Raw genomic sequence first — 12,389 nt, 5'->3', positions numbered from 1 at the left:
GTAGCACTCAGATCTGCTCAAAGTACTCTAGATGGTGTCTGACTAGGATTTTGTATAACTGCAGCATAATGTCCGCATTCCGATACTCCAGCCCTTTAGGTGTGAAAGTCAGCGTTCCATTAGCCTTCTTAACCATTTTCTGCACATGTTCGTGGTATTTTAAAGAGCTATGCACCTGAGCCCCTAAGTTTCATTGGTCTTCTACTGCATTTAACTTTGTGCCTTCTGAAAAACACACCCTATCCTTTTTCAGTCCAAAATGGATAACCTTACACTTGCTTATATTAAAGTTCATCGCCCACAATGTTGACCATCCACTGAATCTATCTATATCCTGTTCTAATTTTCTGCTGTTGTCAACAACATCTACAATGCTGCCCAATTTTGTGTCATTAGCAAATTTTGAGATATTTGACATTTTATACTATTTTCCAAGTCATTAATGAATACTGTGAATAATTGAAGCCCCAACACAGATGCCTGCAGTAGACTGCTAGTAATACCCTGCCGATTTGAGTAATTACGCATTATTCCAACTCTCTGTTTCCTGCCATTTAACCAATTTCCTATCCATGTCAGGAATCATCAATCATCTTGCTCCTATGTTGGCATTTCCATCTTTGGCCTGCTAAGTTTTCCAATGAAGCTCAATGCAAGCTGGAGAACCAACCTCTCATTTTTTGCTTAGGCACTTTACAGCCCCCAGGAAAATTGGGTTAATATTGTTGACGGAATATTACGTTTCTGCAACTTTAGAATGACGTCTGTCCTTCAATATTTGTATTTTAACATGAAACAAAGAACAGTGGATGCTAGAAATCTGAAACAAAAACAGAAATCGCTGGCGGAACTCAGCAGATCTGGCAGCTTTTATGGAGCGAGATAGCACAGTTACTGTTTTGGGTCTGGTGACCCTTCTTCAGAGCAGACTTATTTTTATCTTGTTGACTTTGCTCTCAGCAAAGCGGACCCATTTTCTCCTTTTCACGCCTATTATTTACACCTATTTAATACCTATCACTTGTTTACTATTATTAGCACTCCCTTGCCTCTTGCTCTGGGCACCCAAATCATCTGTGTGACTGGCAAAACACTATCAAAATGTAAATGTTATCAGTCATGTGCACTCAGAATTTCAGCCTTTGTGTATATAATCTGATGCTTTGGACCTGAATTATGTATTTTCTTTAAAATTGAAATATCATAGGAGACGCGACTTGAACACATAGTCATTGCTTTGTATTCAGGTTATACTCAATGCAGAATTAATTTCTGTAAAAAGAAATTTCACCTGACTGTTCAAACCAGTTTTATGAATAAACAAAGTACATAAGCAAGTGTTAAAACTTTATTTTTGAAAGCTACATTTGAGCTTTCAAGTCTTTTTTTTGTACAACAGACAATAGAACAGAGGTCAAATTTAATTGATTTGATTACATATTTATGTGTAAAACCAAACACACATCAGCACATCGCCTATTCTACCTTTGGCTTCTGGCATTCTTGTACTTGTGCAGTCCTGAAAAGTGCATTTTGCTGCAGCAGTTTTCTCTGTAGGTTTGACATTTTTAATTCAAAAAGTGAATGGCCCTCACATTAGAAACCATAGAATCATAGAAATCTAAGAGCACAGTTGGCCATTTGAGAAGTGAAGCTGTTCTGACCCTTTGGAGTAGTAGTCATTCTTGGACTTGCATTTTCACTTTGTGTCTGCAAATTTTTCTTGTCTCAAGGACCTATCTAACACCCTTTTACAATTATTTGTGGAACAGGCTTCTCGTACAGCATTCCAGATCCTGACAGCTTTAATTTTTCCTCACCTGCCCTCTGCATCTTTTAGCAATCATTGCCAACTATGAACTGCTTCGTGATATTTTGTTTCATTAAAGATGGTTTATAAATGCAAGTGTTGTTTCAAATCAATGATTTCTTACTATTTGTCACTCAACAAAAGAAGTGTTTTTCGCTTAATTTATTTACACCTCTCATCAACCTTTTCCTGATTTATGAAGTCCCTCATCCTTGCTGTGTCAGCTGTGATTCTCTCAATAGCACGCAAATTCAGAGTTACAAGGTTGAGTTCAAGGATTCCAGAATTTAAACAAGTAAAGTTAGGCTAACCCTCTAGCACACTACTGAGGTTGTGGTGCATTGCAATGGTGCCATATTTCACCACTTATGCTAAATTGAGGCCCCCCATTGTGCAAAAAAAAAACTGTGATGCTATTCTGAAGAAGACCAAGGTAATTATCGTGGCCAATATTCATCTGTCATAGTGTCATACAGCATGGAAACAGATCCAACCAGTCCATGCTGACCATAATCCCAAACCAAACTAGTCTCACTTTCCTGTGTTTGGTCCGTATCCCTCCAAACCTTTCTTATTCATGTACTTATCCAAATGTCTTTTAAATGTTGTAACTGTACCTGCATTCACCACTTTCTCTGGCAATTCATTCTGCACACAGACCCCTCTTTGTAAAAAAATGTTGCTCATCATGTCCTTTTTAAAGTTTTCTCCTCTCACCCTTAAAAAATATGCCCCTCTGTCTTGAAATCTCTCACCACAGAGAAAAGATACCTGCCATTCCCCTTACTATACTCCTCATGAGTTTAAAATCCTCTATAAAGTCAACCCTCAACCTCCTACACACCAGTGAAAAAATAGTCCCAGCCTATCCAGCTTATCCCTATAACTCAAGCCTTCCATTCCCAGCAATCTCCTGGTAAATCTCTTCTAAACCCTCTTCAGTTTGAAAATATCCTTCTTATAACAGGGTGACCGGAACTGGACACAGTACTCCAGAAGAGGCCTCACCAACATCATGTACAACCTTAACATGACATCTGAGCTCCTATAACCAATGGTTTGAGCAATGACGGCAAGTGTGTTAAACACCTTCTTAACCGCCCTGTCTATATGTGACATAAACTTCAAAGAACTATGTTCCTTAAGTCCCAGGATCTCTGTTCCACAACACTACCCAAGGCCCTACCTTTAATTATATAAGTCCTGCTCTTGCTTGCTGAAAGAAGTCCCAGCCTATCTCCACATCAAGTATCGTCCTCTGTACAGATAATGACCTGCTAAGGTTAGCAATACGAGGGTAGTTACAGTATTGCTTACACTATTCCACAACTCTGGGATCTTTAGGGGGAAATTAGGGAGGCAGAGTCAAGAGGTTAGTGGTGATGACTTACACACATTTCAATTTTTCTTTGGCTTTGTTGTGTTGCAATGAGAGCAACCCAAATTCTGCAATCCAGAACATCCTGATATAGTATTAAGAGCAACAAATGAGGAAATAATATTTTGTAAGTCTTTGTGCTGTCAAATCCTGTCAACCATTTGTTTGTATCCGATGTAAGTGAGATTAATAAACAAAAATCCCACCTCGGGTTTACTCAGGACAGATTGAAAAGGCAAAGATTACCAGAGGCATGCCATAGTATGCCACAAGCAACAGGCATGAAAATTAATTTAAAAGTATTTTTCTGGGTCCAGCGTGTGAATAAAATCAGTGCAAGTGACTGGAATATTAACAGAACACATTCAACGGTAAGGGAAATTCCTCCCTGATCCAGCTGTCACCATGTGAAAAGTTCACAATACTCTGAGTTATACATTACTTTATAACGATAATTGTTGCAGCTCAGGCTGATGGAGGGGAGAATCCCCTTCACCACCATATACAGAGTGTGCAGCTCAGAGAACATGTAGGATTTAGGACTGGTATCTGTCTACCTGACACCCTCCCCCAACATCACAGTCCTCTCGCCCACTCCATCCCCTCCCTCCAAAACATCCCCTCATGTTTCTTTAGTCCATCCCACTTCAAGTTCATTTTCCCATGGTAACAGTGCAGAAGGAGGCCGTTCAGCCTATCATGTTTGCACTAGCTCTCCAAATAAGCATTCGATTTAATGCCATTTTGTAGCCTTCTCTCCATATCCTGCACTTTGTAGCTTTTCAGATAATTGTCTAACTTTCTTTCAAAAGCTCCGACTGGACCTACCTGTATAACATTCTCCAGCAGTGCATTCCAGATCCTAACTACCCACTGGGTGAACAAGCTTTTTCCTGAACCACTTTTGCTTCTTTCGTCAATTACTTTAAATCTGTGCCCCCACCTTCAATCCTTTCACAAATGGGAATATTTCTCCCAACCTTCTCTGGACAGATCCGTCAGGATTTTGAATAGACCTCCTCTCAGCCTTACCTCTATGGAAAATAACCCCAACTCTTCCAATCTACTTTCACAACTGAAGTTTCTCATCACCGGACCCATTCTCATTAATCTCTTCGAAACACTCTTCAATACCTTCACATTTTTTGTAAAGTCCAGGACGCACTGAGACAGAATTAATGTTTTACAAAAGTTCACCATAACCTCCTTGGCTCTTGTAGTCTGAGCTCCTGTTAATGTATGGAACAGTTTGTGTTAGTAACTTGTCTTGCTTCAACATGAGATAACAAGGTGTAGAGCTGGATGAACACAGCAGGCCAAGCAGCATCAGAGGAGCAGGAAGGCTGACGTTTCGGGCCTAGACCCTTCTTCAGAAACATGAATCGGTCTTGCTTTCTTATGCACATACACACTACACTCTCTGCTCTTGTACCCTTTTTACAGATATAATCCTTAGTTTGTACTGTCTTTCCATGTTCTCTCTACCAAAATGAATCACTTCACATTTCTTTGCATCAAACTACATCTGCTATTTGTTGGTTTCGCCAAGCAGTCAATGTCCTGCTAAAGTGTTACACTGTCCATCTCAAGTTTACAATGTTGCTAAATTTTGTATCCCCCACAAATATTGAAATTGTGGCCTGTTCCACAAGGTTAATGTGTATCAGGAGAAGCAAGGGTCCCAACAATGATCCATGTGGAATTTCACTGTAAACCTTAGCACAACACCATTTTGTTTAGTCATTATACATTGTTTCCTGTCACCCAGCCAATCCATGTTGCTGCTGCCCCTTTTAATCCAGGAGTTTTAATGTTATTGATTAGTCTGTTGTGTGAAATGTCTTTTGAAAGTCTACATACACCACATCAACATTACTGCCTTGATCTTCTTAAATCTGTAAAACATTCCGCCAATTTAGTTAAATACAAAGATAGCAGGAACTGCCGATTCTGGAGAATCTGAGATAACAAGGTGTACAGCTCGATGAATTTCTGAAGAAGGATCCAGAGCCAAAACGTCAGCTTTCCTGCTCCTCTGATGCTGCTTGGCCTGCTGTGTTCATCCAGCTCTACACCTTGTTATCTTGGTTAAATACAAGTATGCTCTTTGAACTCCATATTGGTTTTCCTTAATTTGAAATATTGCCCTGTTATTCCCTCTAGAAGTTTACACCCCATCTAATTAAACTGACTGGCCTGCACATTCCTTGGAATATCTTTGCACCCTTTTTGAACAAGGGCATAAAGTTTTCAATTCTCAAGTCCTCTACCACCAACTCTGTATCTAAGGAAATTACTATTTGTGCTTCTGTAATTTTCACTCTCACTCCCGTTGATATCCTTGCTTGCATCTCCTCCAGTCCTGGTGCCTTTAAACTTTAAGCACAGACAACCTATCCAATAACTTATGATCCAATACCCTAATTTGTCAATTGTACACACTTGTAGCTATTGAATTAACCCTGCATTTTCCATGGCCTGCATTGCACCTTCATCTTTGGTAAGATGCAAAAACTTCAGCCATGCCCATTGCTTCCCCTCCTTTGTCACTAAATCAGCCCCACTCCTCCTTTTGCTATTTGTATGCCTATGGAAGATTTTGGGATATCATTATGTTAGCTGCCAACCTCTATCCATCTTCTATCCGCCTCCCCCTCTCTCCCTATTTATTTCAGAACCCCCTTCCCCTCCCCCATTTCTGAAGAAGGGTCTAGGCCCGAAACGTCAGCCTTCCTGCTCCTATGATGCTGCTTGGCCTGCTGTGTTCATCTAGCTCTACACCTTGTTATCTCAACCTCTTTCTATACTTGCTTGTCGCTTCTCTTATTTATATTTTTTTCACCATCCTTCTGTAGTCAATCAGATTTTCAAACATATTCTTCACCTGATATGTGTCAGAAGCACACTTATTCTACTTTATCAAGTGTCATAACCGACAGAGCTCTGGACTAAATACTGGAAAGTTGGATTAGGCTGAGTGGCTTATTTTTAGGTCATCAGACACGATGGGCCAGGTAGCCTTTTTCACCAATGTCCCAAATGCCCCATTAATTTTGTTGTACCATTATTATTCACAATTAGGCAATTCATACTTGGGCAATTTATAATGCAAAAATTCTTTGAGCTGAAATGCGAGAGGAAATGAATCCAAATTCTGGTGCAACCTTAAGATCCCCCCTTCTAGCATTTTCTGGGCTTTTACCACCCATTTAGAGACATATACATCTACAACATAGAAAAAGGCCCTTCAGCCCATCAAGTCTATGCTGGTCTAAAACAAACACATAACAATTCAATTTATTCTGTTAAGTTCCATTTATTATTTCTTAGTCTCTCTGTTTTATTGGTACAGGATTTTTTTGGATATTGTCTAGTTCCTTAATTTTGAATAAATGGACTGACACAACTGGTGTTCTTCACTCGTGCAGAATTAATTCAATAAATGTAACTTCATCTGATTTCTTCAATGCTTCTACCTAGTCTCACCACTTCTAAATCCATACTTCAATTTTTTTTTTGAAAAACCTCTTAGATTTTGTTATTGTTCTCCTCCTTTTAACCTTTTAAGTTCTTGTGTGTGTAGTGTTATTTTTGGCATTAAGTCTTAATTATGAATTCTGCAGTGAATATGTTCCAATGGGAATAATGGTTTCAAGTTCAATTTGACAATAAGAATCTAGCTCCAGAATCAAAGTTCTACATCTTCGGATACTTTTGTGCAACATTGTCATCGGAATTCTCACCTTTTGCTGTGTCATAAACATTCTTTGTTAATTCCTATTTCTCTGTCAATCTGTTGTTTGTGGATACTTGCTATGCGTAAACTAAGCTGTATTTCTTACATTACAATAAGAACTACACTTCAACTGCTGTGAAGCATTTTGGAATGTCCTAAGGTGATTGAAGGTCCTTTTATAAATGCAAGTCTTTTTAAGCCCTCCACTGACCTTTCTCAGGATATTGTGACTTTCCAGACTGTGGTTTCAGAATTGTCACCAATGCTGAAGCTACGGCTAGCCAGGCCTAATCATGATTTTGTTTTTAATTATTTGATAGGTTTGGGAATCACTGGAAAAGGGCCAGAATTTGTTGGCTGTGCCCTTGACAGCACTTAAGAGTTAATCACATTTCTGTGGATCTGCAATCACATGTTAGTAAAGATAATAGATACCTTTCCCTTCAGAATGATAGTAAAGCAATGGGTGTTTACAACAATCAATGAGAGTTTCATGATCACCATTACTGCTTTAGATTCCTCTTTATTTCTCATAATCTATGTCTCTATTTATAAACCCTAGTGACTCATTTATTTTAAACCACTTGCATCCATCTGCCCTGCCCATTTTAATGATTTGTGTAGAAGGTCATTAAGGTTTCTCTGTTCATCATACTTTTTAAAATCATACAATTTGTAGCATGCTGGCTTTTCCTGTTAGTTCTCACAACGTAAATTGCTTTTCACTTCTTTGCATTGATCTCCAGCTGCCATGCTTCTGCCACTTTCAGCTTGTCATCCTGAAGTCTATAATTATCATCATCACTTCCTCTCTTCGGCAGGCTTAAATGCTTACTAACTTGAGGTTACTTGCTTCCATGCTAAAAGTGAGTCCTCAGGTGACTGAAGAATCTAATGCATGACCTATGATCTTGGTCATAGACAGGGAAGACAGTGGGCAGGGAAAGGAAGGGTTAAATTCCCAGTTGCCATACAATCCTTTCTTTGTCAACCCCAGAGTTCAGCTTTGTTATTGACAGAGAAACTCGGTGTACAGACTCCTTCCCTCCACTTTGGTTGATCTTGGTGTAAGGTTTCCTAGGTGTCATTGGGGATATTGTACTTTTTCAAGGAGCCTTTGAGAGCATCCGTGAAGCATTTATTCTGCTTCATGCTTGTCATGTCGAAATTCCAAGAGTACAGCTTGTTTTGCGAATCTTGCGCCAAGCATATGGATGATGTGGCCTAATCCAGTGGAGTTGACTGGGCGTGGTTAGTGTTTTGATGCTGGGACATTAGTATGAGCAAGAACATTGTTGTTTGTGCATCGATCCTGCCAATGGATTTACAGGATATTCCAGGGGCAGCTGTAGTGGTGCCTTCTCAAGGTGCCTCTGCATGATCTTGAGGTATCTGCTGTACATATTCTACGCCTCTGAGACATATAGGATGGCAGGTATCACTATTGCTGTGTAGACTGTCAGCTTGGTACTCATGCCTTATGCTTCTTTCTCATTTTAGGGCCAATGTTTCCCCTAACCAGTGCTTACATACATGTAATATAAAACGTTTTGGGGTTCAATTTAATGTTTACTCTTGATTATTTTCTCGTAATCTCTCTTTGCTTTATCCGTTTTTACAATTTCCTCCTGTACTTTCCATAACAATTACAACCTGGTTATCAATTGACTGCTTTTTCCAGTTTTCCTTAAAACTTTTATCTCTCTTGTCACCCAGGGTATGTGAGCTTTGAATACTCACCTTTTTAAAGCAATCTGCTTATATGTTCTGGCCTCAATTAGTAATAAAACTTGACAGTTTGGCTTTTGAAACCTTGACCAACCTTCCCGGGGATAATACATTTTCTTAAGCTGGAGCCTGAATATAATATGAAAATATTGCCTATTTTTAGATGCTTCTTTAAATGTTAGAAATACATTTTTGATGACAGTGATAATTTGTGCAAAAATCTTTAGTGTAGGTCACAGGTTGACACCTTTCCTTCATGTTATTTCTATTATCAATTGTTTATTTTAAAATATGTATGCTATTAGGTAGAGTAAAAACATCTTAGTGATATAGTGCTTCAGAATTCTTTCCCACTCAGAACTGATGTTAGTTTTCCATCAAATCATAGACTTGCATTTCAAATTATTCTTCAAACAAAAACATCATGTGGCTTTTTACCAATAGCCTCCCCAGTCACAAAACACACATTTCATTATTTTATATCGATTACATCATATCCACTATATTTTTATTGAATAGTGCAGAACCTGCATCTGAATTTTAACATGTAAGTTTTCCTTCAATGGCCACAATCTTTCTGCCGTGTTACCCTCTGGAAATTATAACCCACTTGTGGGAATCATAAGAGGATATTAGGAAAATATGCACAAAATACTATTTATGAAGACTCATTTTAGAGACAAAAAACGGAAATTGCTGGAAAAGCTCAGCAGGTCTGGCAGCACCTGTGGAGAGAAATCAGAGTTAACGTTTCAGGTTAAGTGACCTTCCTCAGAACCCTTCCTCATTATTTTAGAGGTTTTGATCTCATGATAAAATATGAAAAAGAAAATTACTTGTAGTGTGGACTTTAATATTTATATAATCAGATTATTTGTGGAAATGTTTCTAAAATTGGATTATCATGGAAAAATTGTTGTAAAGTGAAATTTCTCAACTGTGATGGAAATAAATGTTCTGAGAACATATTGTTCATATTACTGGGACAGATAATTTGCCTTTAGCTAAAGTAAACTGTAATCATTTGAGGCTGAAAATAATGAAAGAGATCAAATGAGTACACACATTCGGGTGAAGTTAATCAAAATTTTACTGCAATCTGAACATGCATGATCCCTGCAAATAGTTTTAAGTAGGTGGCTTCACATTACTGCAGCTTAGCAGCAATGAAAACATAATTTGAAATTAAGTTGCCAATCTCATTTTGTTCTTGGCTGAATTTTTTGACAGATACAAATCTTAAACCATCTGACTGATGCTTGATATTTTGCTTTGCTCCAAGAACAAAGTACATTAACGAGTATTGATTAGTGAAGGATATAGCACAAGACAGCCTAGATATTGGGTGCAGGAAAAGTCCATTTCAAAGAAAGATACATTTAGAGTGGAATTTTCTTTTCACTATTTATGATTTGTTTTAATCAAAAGATGGACTTGGTTTAAGGGCAAAATGCCAAGTTTGGGGACTGAGTGACTTTATTTAGCATTGTTTTCATCCAGTAAAGATAGACAAGTGTTAATGAACATGTTACAGAGAAATTCTCTTCAAAGTGCCAGTTCATTGATGTGGGATTTTGGATGAGCTGCAGCAAAAGATATCTCTTCAATTTGATCATGTTTCAATCTTCAGAAATTGCATTTCTAACAAAAACGTGCTCAGTCCTTACTATAAACCTTCCATTTCGTCATTTGAAACGAGATACAGAAATACTTAGAAAAATAACCCTTCGAGTTCTGTGTTGCTTTTTTTTTGCTGTTGTATTTATTGTCTGGAATTCTGCATCTCTCCTCCATTCCTGTACAGTATTAAAAGGCGCGACAACCGAGCCTGAAGTTGAATTAAAGCTGCTTACTTACCTGAGCGTTCCAGCACATTTCTGTTTGTCATTCTAAACAGAGTCATTTCGACTCTTTCAAATGAACCATGGCTATTGATTCGGAGGAGTTGCTGTACTGGTTACAGGAGGAGATGGATTTTAGGGATGGTCGCAGGCTGGCGTTCCTTTTAAAGGATGCGGATGCTGATCTTTGAAAGTGCCTCTGCCTACTTTTCAGGTACTCCTTGTAGTTCTTGGTGAGCAGCGTGTACAGGAAAGGGTTAATACAGCTGTTGCTGTAGGTCAGGCAGGTCATCAGGTAGTTGATACAAGTTACTGTCCGCCGAGTCAGCTTTAGGGATTTGCAATAGAGGCGGATGAGCTGCCAAACCCAGAAAGGTAGGAAGCACGCCCAGAAAACTACCACGATGCCGAATATCATGAGGACCACTCGCTGCTTGGATGACCTGCTGTTGCCTCTCTTGGACAGAGTGTTCTTCTCGGACTGCAGGTAGGTCCGTGCTAACTGGGTGTACAGGAAGCCGATGATCACCCCGGGCGCTACGATGCTGGTGTTGAACAGCACCGTCAGGTAAATGGTGTAGGTCTGGCCAGTCCAGGTTGGGGCGCACATTCTGCGGACGCTGCCGTTCTCCTTCCGGGTCTCCTGCAGGTTGACCATGCTGGTCACGGGCAGCGTTAGGGACAAGCTGAGCAACCACACCGCCCCGGCCATCGCTTTCCTGTAACCTTTGGAGCGCTTGACCATGGCCAGGGGGTTGACCACGGCTAGGTAGCGCTCGGTGCACATCACGGTCAGGGTGAAGATGCTGGCGTGCATGGTGAGCAGGTCAAGGCTGAGCAGCAGCCGGCAACCCAGGTCCCCGAAGTACCAGCTCTTGGCGAAGTAGGTGCAGACGATGAAGGGGATGGTGGAGAGGTAGAGCAGGTCCGCCAGCGCCAGGCTCACGATGTAGATGTACATGGAGGCGGCCGAGCGCATGGACTGGCACATCAGTACCAGCGTGTAGACATTGCCCGCCACCCCGGTCACACACATAAAGGAGAGCACGGTGCCGAAAGCCGAGGTGAGCATCAGCTCATCCCTCGCCCTAAGGCTGGACGGGGAGTCGGATGCTGTCAGGTTCTCCGAGCTGTTGAGATACATGTTGTCCTGGGCAGGCGGCAGCTTGCACATGGCTGGAGATGTAACTCCACGGAGCAGCATGAACCTGGCTCTCTGCGTCACTCGGAGCCCTGCAGTTAACTCCTCTTTAACTCTCCCTGTCCTAACTTACAGCTCAGCTCCACACTCAACAAACGCATCCACTGGACAGGAACACTTGTAATCTTTACATTCCTCTGTGGTTGGTTAAACTGTTTTAATAGAATTGATTTGAAGGTCCCTTAGAGCAAAATGCAAATGCTGTGTCAGTTGGAGTGTAATAAAAACACACATCTGGGGCCTGTTATTGATGTACTCATCTACTAAGGGGTGTTTAAATCATGAGTGTTTAATTCACTAGTTCTGAAGAAGAGTCACTAGAATGGAAACGTTAGCTCTGCTTTCTGTCCACAAACCTGCTGCGTTTTTCCAGCAATTTAAGTTTTTGTTTCAGATCTCCAGCATCCAGAGTTCTTCGTTTTGTTTCAGTGTTTAAGTCACGGGTTTGAATAAAAATTGGAAAGTAAGAGTAAGATGTAATTTTTGACTGTTGTCTTCGAGATCTGACCTTTCAGGTAGAAAGGAACAAGCAGGTTTCTTTTTATGGAAGTGCAGACAAACAGATCGGATGTTCAGCCGGAGAAAATATGAGAAGGTGCAACAAAAAGCTCAGTCAGAGGTGGATTTTAAGGAGGGAAGAGAGGGAGCCAGGTAGAGTGTAGGTCCAGTCTGCAACAGGGGAGTCAAGGGAGGCG

The 12,389-nt window shown here is 40.2% G+C and overlaps 1 protein-coding gene across 1 annotated transcript; it reads right to left on the bottom strand.

The window, feature by feature from the left end:
• Positions 1-10,551: 10,551 nt before the first annotated feature.
• On the bottom strand, positions 10,552-11,667 carry LOC109936929 (urotensin-2 receptor-like). The gene has a single exon (XM_020535542.2). The coding sequence runs from the start codon at positions 11,665-11,667 to the stop codon at positions 10,552-10,554; it is 1,116 nt and encodes a 371-aa protein (XP_020391131.2).
• Positions 11,668-12,389: the final 722 nt, after the last annotated feature.

Source organism: Rhincodon typus, chromosome 23, assembly GCF_021869965.1.
Source record: "Rhincodon typus isolate 14 chromosome 23, sRhiTyp1.1, whole genome shotgun sequence".
In the NCBI taxonomy this organism is placed as follows: Eukaryota; Metazoa; Chordata; class Chondrichthyes; order Orectolobiformes; family Rhincodontidae; genus Rhincodon; species Rhincodon typus.
The sequence above is the reverse complement of the archived record's forward strand: the minus strand, read 5'-3'. Positions and strand labels throughout refer to the sequence as shown.